At 37.1% G+C, this 22,839-nt stretch overlaps 1 protein-coding gene and 1 pseudogene across 1 annotated transcript in view; one reads left to right on the top strand and one right to left on the bottom strand.

Moving 5' to 3' along the window:
• CR1L (complement C3b/C4b receptor 1 like) overlaps positions 1–22,839 on the bottom strand; it is a 99,773-nt gene that overhangs the window by 73,585 nt on the left and 3,349 nt on the right. Inside the window, exons 2-3 of the mRNA XM_029231225.1 lie at positions 7,270–7,449; positions 6,556–6,655 (exon numbers count right to left, since the gene is read on the bottom strand). Coding sequence (XP_029087058.1) covers positions 6,556–6,655; positions 7,270–7,449 — 280 coding nt within the window. The remainder of the gene's footprint in view (positions 1–6,555; positions 6,656–7,269; positions 7,450–22,839) is intronic.
• Positions 7,458–8,760, top strand: LOC114900006 (annotated as a pseudogene).

The raw sequence follows: 22,839 nt of genomic DNA, 5'->3' as shown, positions 1-22,839 counted from the left end.
TTTTCTTTTCTTTTTTTGATTGAACTAGAGTTGGCATACAATATTGTATTAATTTCAGATGTACAACATGGTGATTTGACATATTATATATATACATATACATGTGTATATATGTATATATTGAATTGATCACCACAATAAGCCTAGTAACCATCTGTCATGATGCAAAGTTACTACAATATTACTGCCTATATTCTCTACGCTGTACATTACATCCTGTGATTTATTTATTTTATAACTGGAAGTTTATACCTCTTGATCTCCTTTACCTGTTTCACCCAACCCCCTATCCCCCTTCCCTTTGATGACCACCAGTTTGTTCTCTGTATCTGTGAGTCCATTTCTGCTTTGCTTTGTTTTGTTTGTTCATTTGTTTTGTATTTTGGATTCCATATATAAGTGAAATCATATTTGTCTTTCTTTGCCTAACTTATTTCACTTAACATAATGCCCTCTAGGTCCATTCATGTTGTCACAAATGACAAGATTTCATTCTTTTTTATGGCTGAGTGATATTATTTTGTATATATACTCCATCTTCTTTATCCATTTACCTATCAATGACACTTAGGTTGCTTCCATATCTTGACTATTGTCATAGATATATTTATGTTATGTCCTCTTCTTGGGTTTATCCCTTTATCATTGTGTAATGTCCTTCTGTGTCTTCTGTTACAGTCTTTGTTTTAAAGTGTATTTTGTCTAATATAAGTCTTGCTCTTCCAGCTTTCTTTTTGTTTACATTTGTGTGGGATATCTTTTTCTATCCTTTCACTTTCAGTCTGTGTGTGCCTTTAGATTTGAAGTGAGTCTCTTGTAGACAGCATATATATGGGTCTTGTTTTCTTAATCCATTCAGCCACCCTGTATCTTTTTTTTTTTTAATTGGGGTATAGTTGCTTTACAATGTTGCATTGGTTTCTGCTGCACAACAAAGTGAATCAGCTATATGTATATACATATCCCCTCCGTCTCTGACCTCCCTCCCACCCCCCTCCATCCCACCCATCTAGGTCACCACAGAGCACCGAGCTGAGCTCCCTGTGCTATACTGCAGTTTCCCACTAGCTAGCTATTTTACACATGGTAGTGTATATATGTCAGTCCCAATCTCTCAATTCATCACATGGTAGTGTATATATGTCAGTCCCAATCTCTCAATTCATCCCAACTCCCTTTCCCCCCCACATGTCAACACATCCGTTCTCTATGTCTACGTCTCTATTCCTGCTCTGCAAATATGTACCTGTACCATTTTTCTAGATTCCACATATATGCCTCAATATACAATATTTGTTTTTCTCTTTCTGACTTACTTCATTCTGTATGAGAGACTCTAGGTCTATGCACATCTCTACAAATGACCCAATTTCATTCCTTTTTATGGCTGAGTAATATTCCATTGTATATATGTGCCACATCTTCTTTATCCATTCATCTGTTGATGGACATTTATATTGCTTCCATGCCCTGGTATTGTAGATAGTGTTGCAATGAATATTGGGGTGCATGTGTCTTTTTGAATTATGGTTTTTTCAGGGTATATGCCCCTTAGTGGTATTGCTGGATCATATGGTAGTTCTATTTTTAGTTTTTTTAAGTAACCATACTGTTCTCCATAGTGGCTGTATCAATTTACATTCCACCAACAGTGCAAGAGGTTATCTTTTCTCCACACCCTCTCCAGCATTTATTGTTTGTAGATTTTTTTATGATGGCCATTCTGACTGGTGTGAGGTGATACCTCATTGTAGTTTTGATTTGCATTTCTCTAATAATTAGTGATGTTGAGCAGCTTTTCATGTGCCTCTTGGCCATCTGTGTGTCTTCTTTGGAGAAATGTCTGTTTAGGTCTCCTGCCTATTTTTGGATTGGGTTGTTTGTTTTTTGGATATTGAGCTGCATGAGCTGCTTGTACATTTTGGAGATTAATCCTTTGTCAGTTGCTTCGTTTGCAAATATTTTCTCCTATTCTGAGGGTTGTCTTTTCATCTTGTTTATGGTTTCCTTTGCTGTGCAAAAGCTTTGAAGTTTCATTAGGTCCCATTTGTTTATTTTTGTATTTATTTTCATTTCTCTAGGAGGTGGGTCAAAAAAGATCCTGCTGTGATTTATGTCAAAGAGTGTTCTGCCTGTTTTCCTCTAAGAGTTTTATAGTTTCTGGCCTTATATTTGGTCTTTAATCCATTTTGAGTTTATTTTTGCATATGGTGTTAGGGAGTGTTCTAATTTCATTCCTTTCCCAGTACCACTTATTGAAGAGACTGTCTTTTCTCCATTGTATATTCTTGCCTCCTTTGTCATAGATTAGGTGAACATAGCTGTGTGAGTTTATCTCTGGGCTTTCTATCCTGTACCATTGATCTATATTTCTGTTTTGATGCCAGTACCATATTGTCTTGATTACAATAGCTTTGTAGTATAGTCTGAAATCAGGAAGCCTGATTCCTCCAGCTCTGTTTTTCTTTCTCAAGATTGCTTTGGCTATTTGGGGTCTATTGTGTTTCCATACATATTTTTAATTTTTTTCTTCTACTTCTGTGAAAAATGCCATTGGTAATTTGATAGGGATTGCATTGAATCTGTAGATTGCTTTGGGTAGTATAGTCATTTTCACAATATTGATTCTTCCAATCCAAGAACATTGTATCTTTTGATTAGAGTATTTCACTCATTTACATTTAAAGTAATTACTGATAGGTAAGTACTTTTTGTCATATTGTTAATTGTTTTATGGTTGTTTTTGTAGTTCTTCTCTGTTCCTTTCTTCTTCTCTTGTTCTCTTCCCATGTGATTGCATGATTCTCTCTAGCTTTATGTCTGTATTCTTTTCTCTTTATATTTTGTGTTATAGGTTTTTGGTTTGTAGTTACCATGAGATTTACATATAGCAACCTATGTATACAGCAGCCTATTTTAATTCGATGGTTGCTTAAGTTGGAGCACATTCTAAAAGCACTGCATTTTTACTCCTTCCCCCATTTTATGTTTTTGACATCATATTTTACATCCTTTCATTCTGTGTATTGCTTAACTATTTATTTTAGATTTAGATGGATTTTACTAACTTTGTCTTTTAAACTTCATACTAGCTTTATAAGTGGTAGATCCACTACCTTAACTCTGTGTTTGCCTTTACTAGTGAGATATTTTTCCCTTCATAATTTTTTTTTTGTTTCTAGTTATGGTCTTTTCTTTTCCATTCAAAGAAGTTCCTTTAACATTTCTTGTAAAGCTTTTACAAGTTTAGTTTAATGGTGATGAACTTTTAGCTTTTGCTTGTCTGGGAGGCTCCATCTCTCCTTCAATTCTGAATGATAAATTTGTTGGGTAAATATTCTTATAAGTCTTTTCCTTTCAGCACTTTGAAAATATTGTGCCAGTCCCTTCTGGCCTGTAAAGTTTCTGCCTAAAAATCAGTTGATAGTCTTATGGGGGTTTCCTTGTACATAACTTGTTTATTTCTTGTTCCTTTTAAGATTCTCTCTTTAACTTTTGACGTTTTAATTGCAGTGTATCTTCGTGTGGGTCTCTTTGGCTTCATCTTGTTTGGGACTCTCTGTGCTTCCTGGATTTTAACGTATGTTTCCTTTGCCAGGTTAGGGAAGTTTCCAGCCATTATCTTTTCAAATAGGCTTTCTGTCCCTTTCTTTCTCTTTTCTCCTTCTGGGCCCCCTCTAATGAAAATGTTAGTATGCTTGATGTAGTCTCAGAGGTTCCTAAGGCTATCTTCATTTTTATAATTCCTTTTTTTCTTTTCACTGTTCCAATTGGGTGATTTCCACTACTCTGTCTTCCAGACCACTGATCTGTTCTTCTGCATCCTCTATTCTGTAATTGATTCCCTCTAATGTATTTTTCATTTCAGTTATTGTATTCTTCAGTTCTGATTGGCTCTTGTTTATATTTTCTATCTCTTTGTTGAAGTTCTCACTTTGTTCATCCATTCTTCTCCTGAGTTTGATGAACATCTTTATGACTATTACTTTGAACTCTTTGTCTTGTAAATTGCTTATCTCCATCTTGTATATTTCTTTTTCTGGGGTTTTATCTTGTTCTTTCACTTGGAAGGTATTCCTTTGTCTCCTATTTTGCCTAACTCTAGGTGTTTGCTTTTATCCATTAGGTACATCAGCTACATCTCCCAACCTTAAAAGAGTGGCCTTATGTAGACAGTGTTATGTAGAGCCCAGTGGCATAATCCCCCCGGTCACCCAAGCCAGGTGCTCAAGGCTATCCCCTGCATGGGCTGCCTGCATCCTCCTGTTGTGTTTAGGCCATGGCTTCTACAGACACACTGGTAGGCAGGGCTGATCCCCAGCCCAGCTGTCTGTGAGGCCTGGTTGCAACTTCTGTGGGCTGGCTAGTGGGAAGGGCTAGGTCCCCAGAATGTGAGCCACTTTGGAGGAGCACTGGTCCTGGGCAGAACCATGTACCAGGTAGGATGGGGTAGGAGCTTCTTTAGAGGGACTGGTTGAGGCAGGTGGGTTGGGCTGGGCAGGTACTTAGGGGAACGTTGGGGTGGGGCACACAGTGTTACCTATGTTGATGGAGAGTAACAGAAAGGCACCTACCAGCACTGGGCCAGCTAGGTGTAAGGAGAGAAAAAAAATGGCACCTACCAGCACTTCCATCCCCTGGTACCTGCCCCAGAATTAATCAATAAATCTCCTCCTCATAAAGCCAAGGCATTTTTTAAGCTGCTGCTCTGTCTGTGCTGGGACCCAGAGCAAGTGAGCCCTTCAAGAGCAGTCTCCCACTGCCCTCTGGCTCCCCTGAAACATAAGCCTGCTGGTTTTCAAAGCCAGACACTATGGTGGTTTGTCTTCCCGGTGCAGGTGCCCCAGGTTGGGGAGCCCAGTGTGGGTCTTGGACCCCTCACTCCTCAGGGGGGATCCCCATGGCTGTGATTTTCTTCTGGCTTGTGGGTCACTGCATTGGAGGGGGGTGTGTTCTGACTAGACCACATCTCTTCCCCTCCTCTTCATCTCAATGTGGCCTTTTCTTTATATCCTTAGTTGTAGAAAATCTGTTCTGCTAGTCTTCAGGTCACTTTCAGAGATAGTTATTCTACATGTAGTTGTAGTTTTCATATGTCTGTGGTAGAAGGCGAGGATTTTTCTACTCCACCATCTTGATCTGGCCTCCAAATAGAGACTGTTTTAATTCCAAACAGAGGTTGTTTTAATTCTCCTTTCCAATCTGGATGCTTTTTATTTCTTTTTCTTGACTAATTTCCTGGCTAGAACTTCCAGTATAATGTTAGATATTTGTGTGACAATTTTAATTTATATAAATGTGTATGTGATGTGGTATACATGTGTATCTGTTTATGTGTGTGTATGTGCTGTACAAATATATTTCTTAGTTGTTGATTATGGTAAAATAAGTTTGAAAACCACTGTCCTAGAGACACTTTTGCCCGTGTGTACTAGGAGACATGTATGAGTATCTTTATATCAGGGATGCTTATAATAGCCAAAACAAAACAAAGCAAAACTAACTAGAAATAATCTAAATATCTAACAACAACAACAAAAGAAATAAATTCTTCTGTATCCAGACAAGAGAACACTATCCTAAATGAAAATGAATTAACCAAAACAACATGAATGAATGTCAGAAACAAACTATTAAATCAAAATCAGTTTGCAAAGATGTTCATTAAAATCATGTCATTTATATAAAGTTCAAAATATGTATAACTAAAAATATAATGATTAGTACTATGTATGGGAAAAAATGGAAAAGAAATGCAAGGGATAAACAAAATTCAGGATGGTGGTTACTTCTGGAGAAGTTTTGGAGGTGAAGGAATGGAAATTGGGAAAAGCACATAGTCAGCATCAAAGGTACTAGTGATGGTTTTTAAGGTGGGTGGCATATGCATTGAAATTCATTTTATTGTTATTACTATTTTTATGTTTCACTTATGTTATTTTGCATGTATTTTAAGTAATAATAAGTAATAAAAACAGAAGAAAAGTTAAGATATAAGGTGGCCCTATTTCTTTCCTAAATTGGTTGTCTCTCCTACAGATGAGCCAAGAGTATGTCCACAGCAAGATTCCTGTATTGTGTACACTTCAGGAGAGGTGCTATAACAATTAAGATTTGCCCATCCACCACATCTACTCCATCATCCCAAATAAACAACTCTTTCCTACTTTTTCCTGAGTCCAACATTTCTAGCTCTTATTGCTTTGAGTTAAGAATATATGTGTGTTTGTTCCACTTACTTCTTTAGAATGCTGGTCCTTCTCATCTAGTAAATGCTTCACTTGGCTTTAGGTGCATTAATTTGGTGTGCAAACACTACCCTTACCCCTCCAATTTCTAGCATGGTTACAGGTTTTTTCCTATTTTTTCAAATATATGTTTAGTCATTGCAAGGGTAGTTAAATGCCTGGATTCAAGGCACAACTTCTACTTAGAAATCTTACTGCTATGCTTTAAATGGACAGGTAGTTTGAATTTCCTTTCTGAGACTACTGTTAAGAGACTAGTGTTACAATTCTAGAACTGTCATCCCAAACAAGGCTACTGCCAACTCACCCTTCATTACAAAAATAATTAACAGTTGATCCAAACTGGGTGTCTTTGTTGATGTCCATTTTGCCATTTATGAGCTCTGGAAGAGATCCACATGATTTACCTACAGGAAAGAAGCAGAATGTGGGTACTGGGTGTAGTATACTCTGAACGTCTGTTAATACATAAGGTCCCAAGCTGACCATAGCTCTTGTAGTTCCACAGATTTGCCGCCTTGAGGAAACTGACAAGACTGCCTCAGGATCAGCCACCTACTAAGCACCACTTTCAAAAAGACCTCCCTTCCAGATCTCATCCCCATATTTTTTGCCTCTTAGAAAGATGTAAACTCTGCTTATTACTAAAATGCTTACTCTGTAATTCAACCAGTGTACATCAAAAGCCTTGAAGTTTGGGATTCTCTCCCCACCTACACTTTTCTTTCCTTTCCTGAGTCATTCATTACTTCGTTTCAGTTGTAAAAATGGGACACCCCTAGTGAATGGATATTTTCCCTCAGTCATGCCTCGTGATGGTCATTTCTCATGAAATGAACTTGTAATGAAGGTGCTAGGAACTCAAAGCAGTAGGAAGATATGACCTACAAGAATAACTCTCACATCTTTTTATACCTTAGGCAAAGTTACCAAGACACGTGTCTTTGTTTCAAACTTTGAACGACTGATCAGATCTTAAGGATTATTGACACAGAGGAGTCCTCAGTCTAGAGTTACTTACGCCTACAGTTGTTTTCAGGGCTTGACCAGACAGAGTTTTGCAGGCAGGTGATAGAGAACACTCTTCTGTAGTAACCAAGGCGGCATTTATACTTCAAAGATGTCCCAACAGGAAACTCATCTTTGTCAATCAGTTCTGTAGGCATGGCGAATGTAAGGTGCACCGGGGATTGGCATTGACCTGGATAGCAAGACCACAGGGACTTCAAAGTTAGTGGAGAGGCCCTCCGCTCCCACAGCTACGGGAGTCCCGCACCCGGCGGGCTCCGCCCGAGCCTTCGGGGCCCACGGGCAAGCCGCGTGCTGCCGAGCCCGTGACGTTCCACGTGCCCTGGAAGGGGCTCCTGCTCCGCGACTTTCCTGAGGAGCCGGCGCGGCCACAGCTTTGGATCCCGCCGCCGGGGGTCTCGCATCCCGGGCAGCCCCTCGGCGTCCCGGAGCTGCCCCGAAAGCGTAAAATCGACGCGGGGGCTATGACTGAGCCTTCGTTTTCGCCCAGCAAGCGCCGCGACGGCGGGGACACTGATGCCCCGGACGGCGCGGAGCGTGAGGGCCGCGGCCTGGGGACCGGCGAGCCGCCCCTGCCCTTGAGGTCCCGCGGGCCGGGGGAGGGGCGGTGGCGCGCAGACTCCCTGCGGGGAGACTGGTGGGCCAAGCCGAGCCAGCTCAATGAAGAATTTTGTCAGTATAACAACTTCCAGTGCTGGAGGAATCCTTTACCACCTATTGATCTGTCAGACATTGAAGGTGCAAGTGACGACAACCCGACAAAAACACTTCCGGGCAAGAATGAAGTGGTTGAGATTAATATGGAGTCCTGACAGAAGGAGCTGAAGAAATGGGTTTTTCTGAATTTGAGGAGACACCTCTCAGTGAATTTATGTCTTCTTAAGGAAAAAAGTTATTTTCCATACTTGATGTGATATCATTCCCAAACCTGAAAAATGAGGAAAAGTTGTTTTAAAGATAAATGCCTGCAGTCACTACTGTACCTCCCAATAGGAATTTGTCAAAGATATAGTGCATTTACAGGAGAAGTATTTTATGTATGCATTCTTAAGAAAAATTTATGTTTAGGTTCTAAATTTGAAGATATCAATCTTATACAAAGGAATTCTGACAGTTTTAGAAACAGATGGGAAACATTCAGATATTCCTCTTCTTGCACCAAAAAGTTAATTGTGCTACATGAAATGAATATTGTTTTATAATAACTTATTAATAAAATGCTTTCTAATATATTTCATCGACTCTTCTTCGTTGAACAAATAGCTGACTTAAACATCTATGCAAACTTAAAATGTGGAGGATTCTTTCTGAAACCTGGTATTGTTTTTGTTTTGTTTTATTTATTTATTTTGGCTGCACGCAGGTTTTCTCTAGTTGCGGTGAGCGGGGGCTACTCTTCTTTGCAGTGCACAGGCTTCTCACTGTGGTGGCTTCTCTTGTTGCGGAGCACAGGCTCTAGGCGCAAGGGCTTCAGTAGGGCTGACACGCGGGCTCAGTAGTTGTGGCTCACGGGCTCAGTTGCTCTGCGACATGTGGGATCTTCCCAGACCAGAGGCCGAGCCCGTGTCCCCTGCATTGGCAGAGGGATTCTTAACCACGGCGGCACCAGGGAACTCCCCTCAGTATTGTTTTTTTTTTCTCCCCTTAGTTTATTTACTTATTTATTTTTTAAATTGTTATTGGTATAGTTGATTTACAATGTTGTGTTAGTTTCTGCTGTACAGCAAAGTGAATCAGTTATACATATACATATATCCACTCTTTTCTAGATTCTTTGCCCATATAGGTCATTACAGAGTATTAAGTAGAGTTCCCTGTGCTATACAGTAGGTCCTTATCCATGATCCATTTTATTTTATTTTGTTAATTTAATTTAATTTTTTTATTTTTTAAATTTTTATTTTATTTATATTTTTTAATATCTTTATTGGAGTATAATTGCTTTAAGATGGTGTGTTAGTTTCTGCTTTATAAGAAAGTAAATCAGCTATACATATACATATTTCCCAGTATCTCTTCCCTCTTATGTCTGCCTGACTCCTACCCTCCCTATCCCACCCCTCTAGGTGGTCACAAAGCACCGAGCTAATCTCCCTGTGCTATGCGGCTGCTTCCTACTAGCTATCTATTTTACATTTGGTAGTGTATATATGTCCATGCCACTCTCTCACATTGTCCCAGCTTACCCTTCCTCCTCCCCGAATCCTCAAGTCCATTCTCTAGTAGGTCTGCGTCTTTATTCCCATCTTACCCCTAGGTTCTTCATGACCTTTTTTTTTTTTCTTAGATTCCATATATATGTGTTAGCATACGGTATTTGTTTTTCTCTTTCTGACTTACTTCACTCTGTATGACAGACTCTAGGTCCATCCACCTCACTACAAATAACTCAATTTCGTTTCTTTTTATGGCTGAGTAATATTCCATTGTATATATGTGCCACATCTTCTTTATCCATTCATCCAATGATGGACACTTAGGTTGCTTCCATCTCCTGGCTATTGTAAATAGAGCGGCAATGAACATTTTGGTGCATGACTCTTTTTGAATTATGGTTTTCTCAGGGTATATGCCCAGTAGTGGGATTGCTGGGTCGTATGGTAGTTCTATTTGTAGTTTTTTAAGGAACCTCCATACTGTTCTCCATAGTGGCTGTATCAATTTACATTCCCACCAGCAGTGCAAGAGTATTCCCTTTTCTCCACACCCTCTCCAGCATTTACTGTTTGTAGATTTCTTGATGATGGCCATTCTGACTGGGGTGAGATGATATCTCATTATAGTTTTGATTTGCATTTCTCTAATGATTAATGACGTTGACCATTCTTTCATGTCTTTGTTCACAATCTGTATATCTTCTTTGGAGAAATGTCTATTTAGGTCTTCTGCCCACTTTTGGATTGGGTTGTTTGTTTTTTTGATATTGAGTTGCATGAGCTGCTTGTAAATTTTGGAGATTAACCCTTTGTCAGTTGCTTCATTTGCAAATATTTTCTCCCATTCTGAGGGTTGTCTTTTCATCTTGTTCACGGTTTCCTTTGCTGTGCAAAAGCTTTTAGGTTTCATTGGGTCCCATTTGTTTATTTTTCTTTTTATTTCCATTTCTCTAGGAGGTGGGTCAGAAAGGATCTTGCTGTGATTTATGTCATAGAGTGTTCGGCCTATGTTTTCCTCTAAGAGTTTTATAGTGCCTGGTCTTACATTTAGGTATTTAATCCATTTTGAGTTTATTTTGGTATATGGTGTTAGGGAGTGTTCTAATTTCATTCTTTTACATGTAGCATGCCAGTTTTCCCAGCACCACTTATTGAAAAGGCTGTCTTTTCTCCATTGTATATTCTTGCCTCCTTTATCAAAGATAAGGTGACCATATGTGTGTGGCCTTATCTCTGGGCTTTCTATCCTGGTCCATTGATCTATACTTCAGTTTTTGTGCCAGTACCATACTGTCTTGATTACTGTAGCTTTGTAGTATAGTCTGAAGTCAGGGAGCCTGATTCCTCCACCTCCATTTTTCTTTCTCAAGATTGCTTTGGCTATTCGGGGTCTTTTGTGTTTCCATACAAACTGTGAAATTTCTTGTTCTAGTTCTGTGAAAAATGCCTGTGGTAGTTTGATAGGGATTGCATTGAATCTGTAGATTGCTTTGGATAGTAGAGTCATTTTCACAATGTTGATTCTTCCAGTCCAAGAACATGGTATATCTCTCCATCTGTTTGTATCAGCTTTAATTACTTTCATCAGTGTCTTATAGTTTTCCACATGCAGGTCTTTTGTTTCCTTAGGTAGGTTTATTCCTAAATATTTTATTCTTTTTGTTGCAACCGTAAATGGGAGTGTTTCCTTAATTTCTCTTTCAGATTTTTCATCATTAGTGTATAGGAATGCCAGAGATTTCTGTGCATTAATTTTGTATCCTGCTACTTTACCAAATTCATTGATTAGCTCTAGTAGTTTTCTGGTAGCATCTTTAGGATTCTCTATGTATAGTATCATGTCACCTGCAAACAGTGACAGCTTTACTTCTTTTCCAATTTGGATTCCTTTTATTTCTTTTTCTTCTCTGATTGCTGTGGCTAAAACTTCCAAAACTATGTTGAATAATAGTGCTGAGAGTGGACAATGTTGTCTTTTTCCTGATCTTCATGGAAATGGTTATAGTTTTTCACCATTGAGAGCAGTGTTGGCTGTGGGTTTGTCCTATATGGCCTTTATTATGTTGAGGTAAGTTTCCTCTGTGCCTCCTTTCTGAAGGGTTTTTATCATAAATGGGTGTTGAATTTTGTCAAAAGCTTTTTCTCCATCTATTGAGATGACCATATGGTTTTTATTTTTCAATTTGTTAATATGGTGTATCACATTGATTGATTGCGTGTATTGAAATATCCTTGCATTCCTGGGATAAACCCCAGTTGATCATGGTGTATGATCCTTTTAACGTGCTGTTGGATTCTGTTCTCTAGTATTTTGTTGAGGATTTTTGAATCTACGATCATCAGTGATATTGGCCTGTAGTTTTCTTTCTTTGTGACATCTTTGTCTGGTTTTGGTATCCGGGTGATGGTGGCCTCGTAGAATGAGTTTTGGAGTGTTCCTCCCTCTGCTATATTTTGGAAGAGTTTGAGAACGATAGGTTTTAGCTCTTCGCTAAATGTTTGATAGAATTCGCCTGTGAAGGCGTCTGGTCTTGGGCTTTTGTGTGTTGGAAGATTTTTAATCACAGTTTCAATTTCAATGCTTGTGATTGGTCTGTTTATATTTTCTATTTCTTCCTGGTTCAGTCTCGGAAAGTTGTGCTTTTCTAAGAATTTGTCCATTTCTTCCAGGTTTTCCATTTTATTGGCATATAGTTGCTTGTAGTAGTCTCTCATGATCCTTTGTATTTCTGCTGTGTCAGTTGTTACTTCTCCTTTTTCATTTCTAATTCTATTGATTTGAGTTTTCTCCCTTTTGTTCTTGATGAGTCTGGCTAATGGTTTATCAATTTTGTTTATCTTCTCAAAGAACCAGCTTTTAGTTTTATTGATCTTTGCTATTGTTTCCTTCATTGCTTTTTCATGTATTTCTGATCTGATCTTTATGATTTCTTTCCTTCTGCTAACTTTGTGGTTTTCTTGTTCTTCTTTCTCTAATTGCTTTAGGTGTAAGGTTAGGTTGTTTATTTGAGAAGTTTCTTGTTTCTTAAGGTAGGATTGTATTGCTATAAACTTCCCTCTTAGAACTGCTTTTGCTGAATCCCGTAGGTTTTGCGTCTTTGTGTTTTCATTGTCATTTGCTTCTAGGTATTTTTTGAATTCCTCTTTGATTTCTTCAGTGATCTCTTGGTTATTAAGTAGTGTATTGTTTAGCCTCCATGTCTTAGTGTTTTTTAACAGATTTTTTCCTGTAATTGATATCTAGTCTCATAGTGTTGTGGTCGGGAAATATACTTGATAAGATTTCAATTTTCTTAAATTTATGAAGGTTTGATTTGCGACCCATGATATGATCTATCCTGAAGAATGTTCCATGAGCACTTGAGAAGACAGTGTATTCTGTTGTTTTTGGATGGAATATCCTATAAATATCAATTAAGTCCATCTGGTTTAATGTATCATTTAAAGCTTGTGTTTCCTTATTTATTTTCATTTTTGATGATCTGCCCATTGGTGAAAGTGGGGTGTTAAAGTCCCCTACTATGATTGTGTTACCGTCAATTTCCCCTTTTATGGCTGTTAGTATTTGCCTTATGTATTCAGGTGCTCCTATGTTGGGTGCATAAATATTTACAATTGTTATATCGTCTTCTTGGATTGATCCTTTGATCATTATATAGTGTCCTTCTTTGTTTCTTGTAATAGTCTTTGTTTTAAAGTCTATTTTGTCAGATATGAGAATTGCTACTCCAGCTTTCTTTTGATTTCCGTTTGCATGGAATATCTTTTTCCATCCCCTCACTTTCAGTCTGTATGTGTTCCTAGGTCTGAAGTGGGTCTCTTGTAGACAGCATATATATGGGTCTTGTTTTGTATCCATTCAGCCAGTCTATGTCTTTTGTTTGGAGCATTTAATCCATTTACCTTTAAGGTAATTATTGATATGTATATTCCTATTACCATTTTCTTAATTGTTTTTGGTTTGTTATTGTAGGTCTTTTCCTTCTCTTGTGTTTCCTGCCTAGAGAAGTTCCTTTAGCATTTGTTGTAAAGATGGTTTGGTGGTGCTAAATTGTCTTAGCTTTTGTTTCTCTGTAAATATTTTAATTTCTCTTCTCATTTAATTTGAATGAGATCCTTGCTGGGTATAGTAATGTTGGTTGTCAGTTTTTCCCTTTCATCACTTTAAATATGTCCTGCCACTCTCTTCTGGCTTTCAGAGTTTCTGCTGAAAGATCAGCTGTTAACTTTATAGGGATTCCCTTGTATGTTATTTGTTGTTTTTCCCTTGCTGCTTTTAATATTTTTTCTTTGTATTTAATATTTGATAGTTTGATTAATACGTGTCTTGGCATGTTTCTCCTTGGATTTATCCTGTATGGGACTCTCTGTGCTTCCTGGACTTGATTAACAATTTTCTTTCCCATATTAGGGAAGTTTTCAACTCTAATCTCTTCACATATTTTCTCAGTCCCTTTCTTTTTCTCTTCTTCTTCTGGGACCCCTATTATTCGAATGTTCGTGTGTTTAATATTGTCCCAGATGTCTCTAAGACTGTCCTCAATTCTTTTCATTCTTTTTTCTTTATTCTGCTCTGCAGTAGTTATTTCCACTCTTTTATCTTCCAGGTCACCTATCAATTCTTCTGCCTCAGTTATTCTGCTACTGATTCCTTCTAGAAATTTTTAATTTCATTTATTGTGTTGTTCATTATTGTTTGTTTGCTCCTTAGTTCTTCCATGTCCTTGTTAAACGTTTCTTGTATTTTCTCCATTCTATTTCCAAGATTTTGGATCATCTTTACTATCATTATTCTGAATTCTTTTCCAGGTAGACTGCCTATTTTCTCTATTTGTTAGGTCTGGTGGGTTTTTACCTTGCTCCTTCATCTGCTGTGTGTTTCTCTGTCTTCTTATTTTGCTTAACTTACTGTGTTTGGGGTCTCCTTTTCGCAGGCTGCAGGTTCGTAATTCCTGTTGTTTTTGGTGTCTGTCCCCAGTGGCTAAGGTTGGTTCAGTGGGTTGTGTAGGCTTTCTGGTGGAGGGGACTAGTGCCTGTGTTCTGGTGGATGAGGGTGGATCTTGTCTTTCTGATGGGCAGGTCCACATCTGCTGTGTGTTTTGGGGTGTCTGTGAACTTAGTATGATTTTAGGCCGCCTCTCTGCTAATGGGTGGGGTCGTGTTCCTGTCTTGCTAGTTGTTTGGCATAGGGTGTCCAGCACTGTAGCTTGCTGGTCGTTTAGTGGAGTTGGTGTTGAGATGGAGATCTCTGGGAGTTTTTCATTGTTTGATATTATGTGGAGCTGGGAGGTTTCTGGTGGACCAATGTCCTGAACTTGGCTCTCCCACTTCAGAGGCATTTCCCTGACACCCAGTCAGAGCACCGAGACCCTTTTGAGATGTCTGAGGTCTTCTGCCAGTGTTCAGTAGGTGTTCTGTAGGAGTTGTTCCACATGTAGATATACTTCTGATGTATTTGTGGGGGGGAAGGTCTCTCCACGTCTTACTCTTCTGCCATCTTGAAGCTCCTTCCCCCTTGTATTGTTTTAAAAGAGCTTTCTAAATGTAAAGTAGTGAAAATTTTAATTGGGTAGGATATTTGCATAAGTTCCAATATTTAACATTTGTTAAACTTGACTTTGGGCAATCAAAAATGGATAAAAAACAAGGGGAAATGAGTAGGTGCTTCCTTCCCCCTTTTCCCAGGATAAGAGGAAAGACATTTATCATATTTCTTTTTCTTTTCTTTTTTTAAAAAATTCCTTGGTTTTGGATTGTTTTGAGGGTATGGTGTTTAATGCTTATTACGTTAGACTTGTAGTTGTAAACACTGACGACACTTCAAAAAGTTTTGAATGGGCCCCACTCCTGAGAGATTCTCATGTAATTGTTCTGAGGTGGGCTTTGGATGTAGCTATTTCTTTTAAGAACCAGTTCTCCTTCCCCCCATTCCTAAAATGAGCAGACCTGTTTGAGAACCACTAGACTAATGATAGTTTTTCCTGTTTAAAGGAGATGAGTAACTTGAGCTGAAGCTCTGCCTCCTTAATTAGCTTTGTTTTCATTTTGCTCTGTTGAGTGCTTTGTTACAACTAAATTATTGTGTCATTATTACTGTTTTATTGTTAAAGAAATAAAGTAAACAATTTGTGTTTGAGTTAAAAAAAATAGTTATTGTAGAAATTTCTATGCTTTCTCTCTTTTTCTCCAATATGTTTCATAGATGTAGCAGTAACCTATGTTGGAAGTCTGTTGCCAAGTCAGCACAAAGAAATTTCAGCACATGATTTGTAGACAAAGCTCAACAACTATGAAAGCATATTTTTAAATGCATATTTTAAATATTAGACTCAGCTACTACCCCTTAAGACCTCATAGGTTTATGTTAAAGTAATAAAAATACCATTTAGAGTCAATCAATATGTAATCAAGAAGAAATATATGCTGGAAAAATACCATTTTACTTTAGTTTTTAAAATCTCTTTTTTCTTCTTTTTTTTTTTTAATCTCTTGTTCCTCCCCACACTCTCTACTAATTAATTCAAATAATGGAGGATAGATTGAAACCAATCAATTAACTGGTCAATTTTTTCAGTCTTCAAAGAACCAACTTTTGGCTTTGTTGATTTATGTTTATCTTCTTTTTATTTTTACTAAATTTTTCTTGAGTTTATTTGGTGTTCTTTTTTAAAAAATGAATTTCTTGAGATAATTACTTAGAATTTTTTATTTTCAGCTTTTCATAGTCTTAAAAAAAGCTTCAGACTATTATTTTTATACTAAGCATTGACTTAGCTGTATTCTGCAAGTTTTAATGTGTCATATTTTCTTTTCTTTCAGTTTAAAATATTTGATAATGACCATTGTAGTTTCTTCAATGACCCATGGTTTACTTAGAAATGTTTTGCAGAATTTACAACCATTTGAGGAATGTTTTTAGCTGTATATTTATTATCAAGTTTTGAGATTGACTGAGTTTGTTTTATGGCTCAGCGTATGATCAACTGAGATAACTGTAGGTGTATGTAAAAAATATGTGTCTGTGGTAGAGGGTGCAGTGCCCTGGGTATATCAGTGAGGCACAATCGGTTAATATTTGTTTAAATCTTCTACACAGTTACTGATTTGTTGGGGGTCTGCTTATGTTACCAGATAATGTTCCACCTATTGTACATGTGTCTTATTTCTTTTTCTAACTCTGTCCATTTTTTTACTTTTATATATTAATATATACATAGTTTTAACATTTTTATTTAGGTACAGTAATGTACCTTTATATATTTTAAAATTATATTTTCTAGTAGATAGACTCTTTTATTATTAGAACATATCTCTCTTTAGTAATGAATCTTGACACAAATTCTATTTTGTCTACTTTAGTTATAAGGCAATTAAGAAACAAATAACAAGTTTGTAGATTTAATCCTCAATATATCTATAACTATTTTAAATACAAACACACAATGATAATTTAAAGAGAAAGATCGTCATAATGCCACATTTGTCAAATCAGCTTTCTTTTGGTTCATTTTTGCATAATGTGCTTTCCATCTTTTTATATTCATTCATTCTGTCTCTGAACATGGATATTACTTGTTTTGTATGGAACACATAGTTTTTATTTTTATTTATTCTTTTATTTATATATTTATTTATTTAGGCTGCACAGCACAGCTTGCAGGATCTTAGTTCCCTGACCAGGGATTGAACCTGGGCCCTGGCAGTGAAAGCACGGAGTGCTAACCACTGGACCACCAGGGAATTCCCTGTAGTTTTTTTTTTAATTAATTATGATAGATGTTCCCAAACTTAGTTCACAGCACTCTTGGGGTCTTAGTAATTTGATCACGTCATTCCTAGCCAAAAAAGAAATACTTAACAGTTTTATTTATTAAATAACTGGACCCAAACCACTTAATAAGTCTTTTGCCCACCATAATTCTTAGTAATAGAATGTTAGACACTGCTCAACTTCTCAAACCTTGGAATCAGATTATAAACTGCCACCTAATTTCCTATACCATTAATTTTCATTTGGTACTTTTTCTTTAACACAGTCACTGCTGAAAACCCAGCTTTGCAAAGATTTGATGTCACCAAGCAGAACTTTCTGCAACCTAATGTAACTGGGGGCTACTCTGAGCTAGCAGTTTGCAAAATATGTGAGAGATATCAAATATTGCTTTGTTTCCACTGAAAATTTAAAATATTCCTTAGGTCTCCTGTGAATTTATGAAGGCCGCCAGGGCACCTCAGCCCACAGTTTGGGAAATGTAGTAGTATGACAGTCTTTGTATTTAAAGTGGAATTGTCTGTTTATATTTAATATAATTATTGATGTCTTTGGGACTCAATCAATCATCTTACTATTTGTTTTTTATTTATCCTATGTTTTCTATGTGCTTTATTCTCTTCTATTTTGCCTTCTTATTGCTTATCAATTATACTTATTATTTTACTTATTTCTTTTTATTAGATTATTATGAACATAATAATAACCTACTTTTATTGTTCCTTTAAAGATAATGTGCATCCCTCCAACATAGGAGCACCTCAATCCGTAAGGCAAATACTAACAGCCATAAAAGGGGAAATCGACAGTAACACATTCATAATAAGGGACTTTAACACCCCACTTTCACCAATGGGCAGATCATCAAAAATGAAAATAAATAAGGAAACACAAGCTTTAAATGATACATTAAACAAGATGGACTTAATTGATATTTACAGGACATTCCATCCAAAAACAACAGAATACAAGTCTAGAAACAATAAATGCTGGAGAGGGTGTGGAGAGAAGGGAATACTCTTGCACTGCTGGTGGGAATGTAAATTGATACAGCCACTATGGAGAACAGTATGGAGGTTCCTTAAAAAACTACAAATAGAACTACCATACGACCCAGCAATCCCACTACTGGGCATATACCCTGAGAAAACCATAATTCAAAAAGAGTCATGCACCAAAATGTTCATTGCCGCTCTATTTACAATAGCCAGGAGATGGAAGCAACCTAAGTGTCCATCATCGGATGAATGGATAAAGAAGATGTGGCACATATATACAATGGAATATTACTCAGCCATAAAAAGAAATGAATTGAGTTATTTGTAGTGAGGTGGATGGACCTAGAGTCTGTCATACAGAGTGAAGTAAGTCAGAAAGAGAAAAACAAATACCGTATGCTAACACATATATATTGAATCTAAGGAAAAAAAAAAAAGGTCATGAAGAACCTAGGGGTAAGACGGGAATAAAGACACAGACCTACTAGAGAATGGACTTGAGGATATGGGGAGGGGGAAGGGTAAGCTGGGACAAAGTGAGAGAGTGGCATGGACATATATACACTACCAAACGTAAAATAGATAGCTAGTGGGAGGCAGCCGCATAGCGCAGGGAGATCAGCTTGGTGCTTTGTGACCACCTAGAGGGGTGGGATAGGGGGGATGGGAGGGAGGGAGACACAAGAGGGAAAAGATATGGGAACATATGTATAAGTATAACTGATTCACTTTGTTATAAAGCAGAAACTAACACACCATTGTAAAGCAATTATACTCCAATAAAGATGTTAAAAAAAAAAAGGATAATGTGCATCCTTAACATAGTAGCAGGTAATTAACAATTATAACTTCCCCAACAATGCAAGAACCATAGAAAATGCTAACTCCGTTTACTTCCCTCCTGTCTTTTGTTCTATCATTATCATGTACTTAAATTCTACATACATTTTAAACGAACACTAGTCATAATCAATGTACACACTGCAGGCTGTTTGCTGGGCTGTAACCATTTGCTGCTAACCTAGACCCTAATGGCAATGGATTCCCTCAGCAGGCTCAGCTAAAATTTTGAAAATCTGTGTGGAAATATGTGGTAGGCTAGATAATGAGCTCCCAAAACATCCATGCCCTAATCCTTGGAAACTGTGAATGTTACATAAGATGGCAACAGCGCTTTGCAGATGTGATTCAGTTAAAAACCTTGAAATGGGAAGATCATCCTGGATTATTTGGATGGACCCTAAATTTAATCACAAAGGTCCTTATAGGAAAGAAGCAAAGGATCAAAGGAGACCGAAGAAGATTTGAAAATGGTGCACTGCTGACTTTGAAAGTAGAGAAAGGGGGCCATGAGCCAAAGGCTGTACACTGCCTCTGGAAGGTAGAAAGAGCAAGGAAACCTATACTCCACTTAAGCATCCAGAAAGAACACAACTCTATGGACCCACTGTAGATTTTGACCTCCAGTACTTTAAGAGAATAAATTTCTGTTGTTTTAAGCTACTGAGTTTGTGACAATTTGTTATAGCAGCAATCAGAAACTAACACAAAAGATAATGGCACATGGTGTTAAAAAGTTTGAATTTGTAGAGACCTGGCTTTGAATCCAATGTCTTCTACTTACTAGCTATGGGGCTTAGATGAGCTGCTTAAATTTCTCTGGGCCTCAGTTTCACCTTCCTAAAAGTGATAATAATATTTACCTAGTACTTTCGCTGAGAGGGTCAAAGATGCAAAGTATTTAGTAGCATCTTATACATAGAAAGCACTTAATAAATTGTCATTATAGTAGTTATGATCCATAGAGAAAGGTAGATGCTAACAGGTAGATTTGAATATTCTGCAAAAGTGGCATGCTCACTTTGCTTCCAAGAGCTTATTTTCTACCTAGGTGTTCAGAGCTAGTTTAGAATAAACTTGTCTATTTGGAAAAGCCCTGAAGGACCTCAGTGACCAGTGATCTCAGAAGTTCTCCTGAATGAGTGTGTCCCAGATTCAGGCTGGGATTTAATCTCTGCAACCCATGAGTTCTATCATGGTTCCCACCGGACCACTGACAGACAGGAGAATTCCTGAAGAAACTGGATCCAACTAGCCATTAGGCCTACAGAGTTGCTAAGTTGCTTTTTCCTGTTTAATGGCTTTAATCAGAATGAGGGGACTTAATCTGTGTACCCTAATCTGTGTACCCTACTTAAGCAAAAGATGGTGATCCAAGAAAATTCATATTACTTAATTATTTTTTCCTAATATTAGACAGTCTTATATCTATCACTACACATTCTCTTTATTAAACCAGCAATTGTTAAGCACGAGTGCCCTTGCCTATGTTTCTTTCCTCATCTTGTACCACTGTCTCCTCTGACTGGGCTGTAGTCCTTCCCCGCCACAACCCATTCTCCCCCTTCTTTAAGATGTATGTTCTTTCTTCTTTCTGTGATATTCCCTCCATATGATTACTTTTATCTTCATTCTGACTTTCACTCTTCTTCCAGGTCTCTGCTAAAATGCTGCTTCCTTTTTGAAGCCTTCCCTGACCCTCCCAGGGATTTTGAATCTGGACTACTTCCCTCTGCCCACCCCCATAATAATTTCTAATTGGACACTTTACTTTTCCTTTTATATCACTTACTATAAGTCGTGTTTTTTATATTTATGTGCTTCTAAAAATATCTATTTCTTTCAATAAGTATTAGACGTGCATATTAGACATGCATAATATGAAGGCAAGGAGCCCCATGATTTTTGCTCCTCTAAACTAATACCTAGTCCAGGTGCCTAGCACTCAATTATAAGCAGTCTGTGCATATTTGTTGCAATGAATAGATGAATGATGAATTACCTACAAAACTTAAAAAAATCAAGAGTCCGGGCTATATCCCTAAAAAGCTCTAATTCAGTGGTTGTGGGTTACAGCCCACAAAATTATCTTTTTAAAAAGCTTCACAGGTGATTTTGATAGATAGCGGCATTTTGAGAACCACCATGACAAACAGGAAAAAGCTACCAAGTATAAAACAACTCCTGTGATTTCAAATGTTATGCCTTCACCTTTTCTTTAGTTGATATGTGGGATGAGTGTAATTTTGATATTCATCTCATCCATTGATGCTGGACAAGGGAAGAGATTCCAAATGGACCTTCTGGTGCCAAAAGTTTTACTAGGAGAGGCTGAATGTCACAGCAAACCTCACAAGGAGAAGACAGAGATCTAAAACAAAAAAGCAAATGGAATGGATTGTTCTTGGAATGGCATTACTTTCCTTTAATTACCTAAAATTCTTACCTGAGTTCTGGGTATAGTATATGGAATAATTAAAAATTCAAATTTGGATAATATCCCAAATGAAAAAGAGTATATGAAACTTCACCTGAGAAAACTTGATCTAGTTTCTTTTTCCTCCTTCATTGCCAATCCCTCAAATTATGGCTGGTTCCTATGATAACTATATTAATATGAACTCTGTAAACTCAAGATCTACAAGAGTTTACAAAAAAACTTTTTGTATAGCTTTATTAAGATATATTAAATACAGTAAGTGTACAATTTGATGACTCTTGACATATGTATGCACCATGAAATGATCACCATAATCAAGACAACAAACATTTCCATCACACTCCCTACAGTTTCCTAATGTTTCTTTGTAATCCATCCATCTCTCTATCTCCTTCTCTAGGCAACCTCCAACCTGCTTCCTCTTACACAGATTGATCTGACTTCTAGAATTTTATATAAACTGAATCACTCAGTTTGTACTTTTTATTTTTGTCTAGCTTTCACATAGCATAATTATTTTGAGAATAATCCAGGTGTTGCATATAAAAATGTGCGTGGTTTTGTTTTGTTTTGTTTGCTGAATAACATTCAGTTGCAAAAATACACCTTAATTTAGTTTACCCTTTCAGCTGTTGAAGGACTTTTGAATTGTTTCCAGTTGTTGGCTGTTACAAATAAAACCACTATAAAAATTCATGAACAAGTCTTTATGAGGACATATGCTTTCATTTCTCTTGAGTAAATACCTAGGAATGAAATGCTTAGATACATGTGTGTTTAACTTTCTAAGAAACTGCCAAAACTCTGTTTCCAAAGTGGTTGTATCATTTTACCAATAAGCAATGTATGATAATTCTAGTTACTTCACCTTATAGCCAATTCTTGGCATGGTAAGTTTTTAAAATTTCAGCCATTCTGGTGGGTGTATAGTGTCATCTCATTGTGATTTTTGTCTTGGATGACACAGTCCACTTTGAAATACACCTGACTCAAAACTTCTACTCAAGGCAGGTTGATTTATTCTATACTATAAGTACAAACTACCCTTTATTTCTTCCATGTCTGTTCAAACATGAGCTGACAACCTGGAGTATGCTCTGCTCCCCATACTGCATACTCTCCTTTATTGAAGGGACCTGAAAATGTTTTGCTTAAGTAACTCTTTAAGTTAAAGAAAAAAAGAGCATTCACTTTAAAATTTTTTACATATTTTATATTTAAATATTTAAATATATTTATATATTTTATGATATATATTAAATGTTATATAATTGGTGTATTATATAATATATAGTATGTACTACATACTTTGTTATAATGTATAATATACATTAGATTTTCTATATGGCATAATATA

This window comes from Monodon monoceros, unplaced genomic scaffold (genome assembly GCF_005190385.1).
Source record: "Monodon monoceros isolate NGI ecotype Baffin Bay Population unplaced genomic scaffold, NGI_Narwhal_1 Super_Scaffold_18, whole genome shotgun sequence".
NCBI classification, from domain to species: domain Eukaryota; kingdom Metazoa; phylum Chordata; class Mammalia; order Artiodactyla; family Monodontidae; genus Monodon; species Monodon monoceros.
The sequence above is the reverse complement of the archived record's forward strand: the minus strand, read 5'-3'. Positions and strand labels throughout refer to the sequence as shown.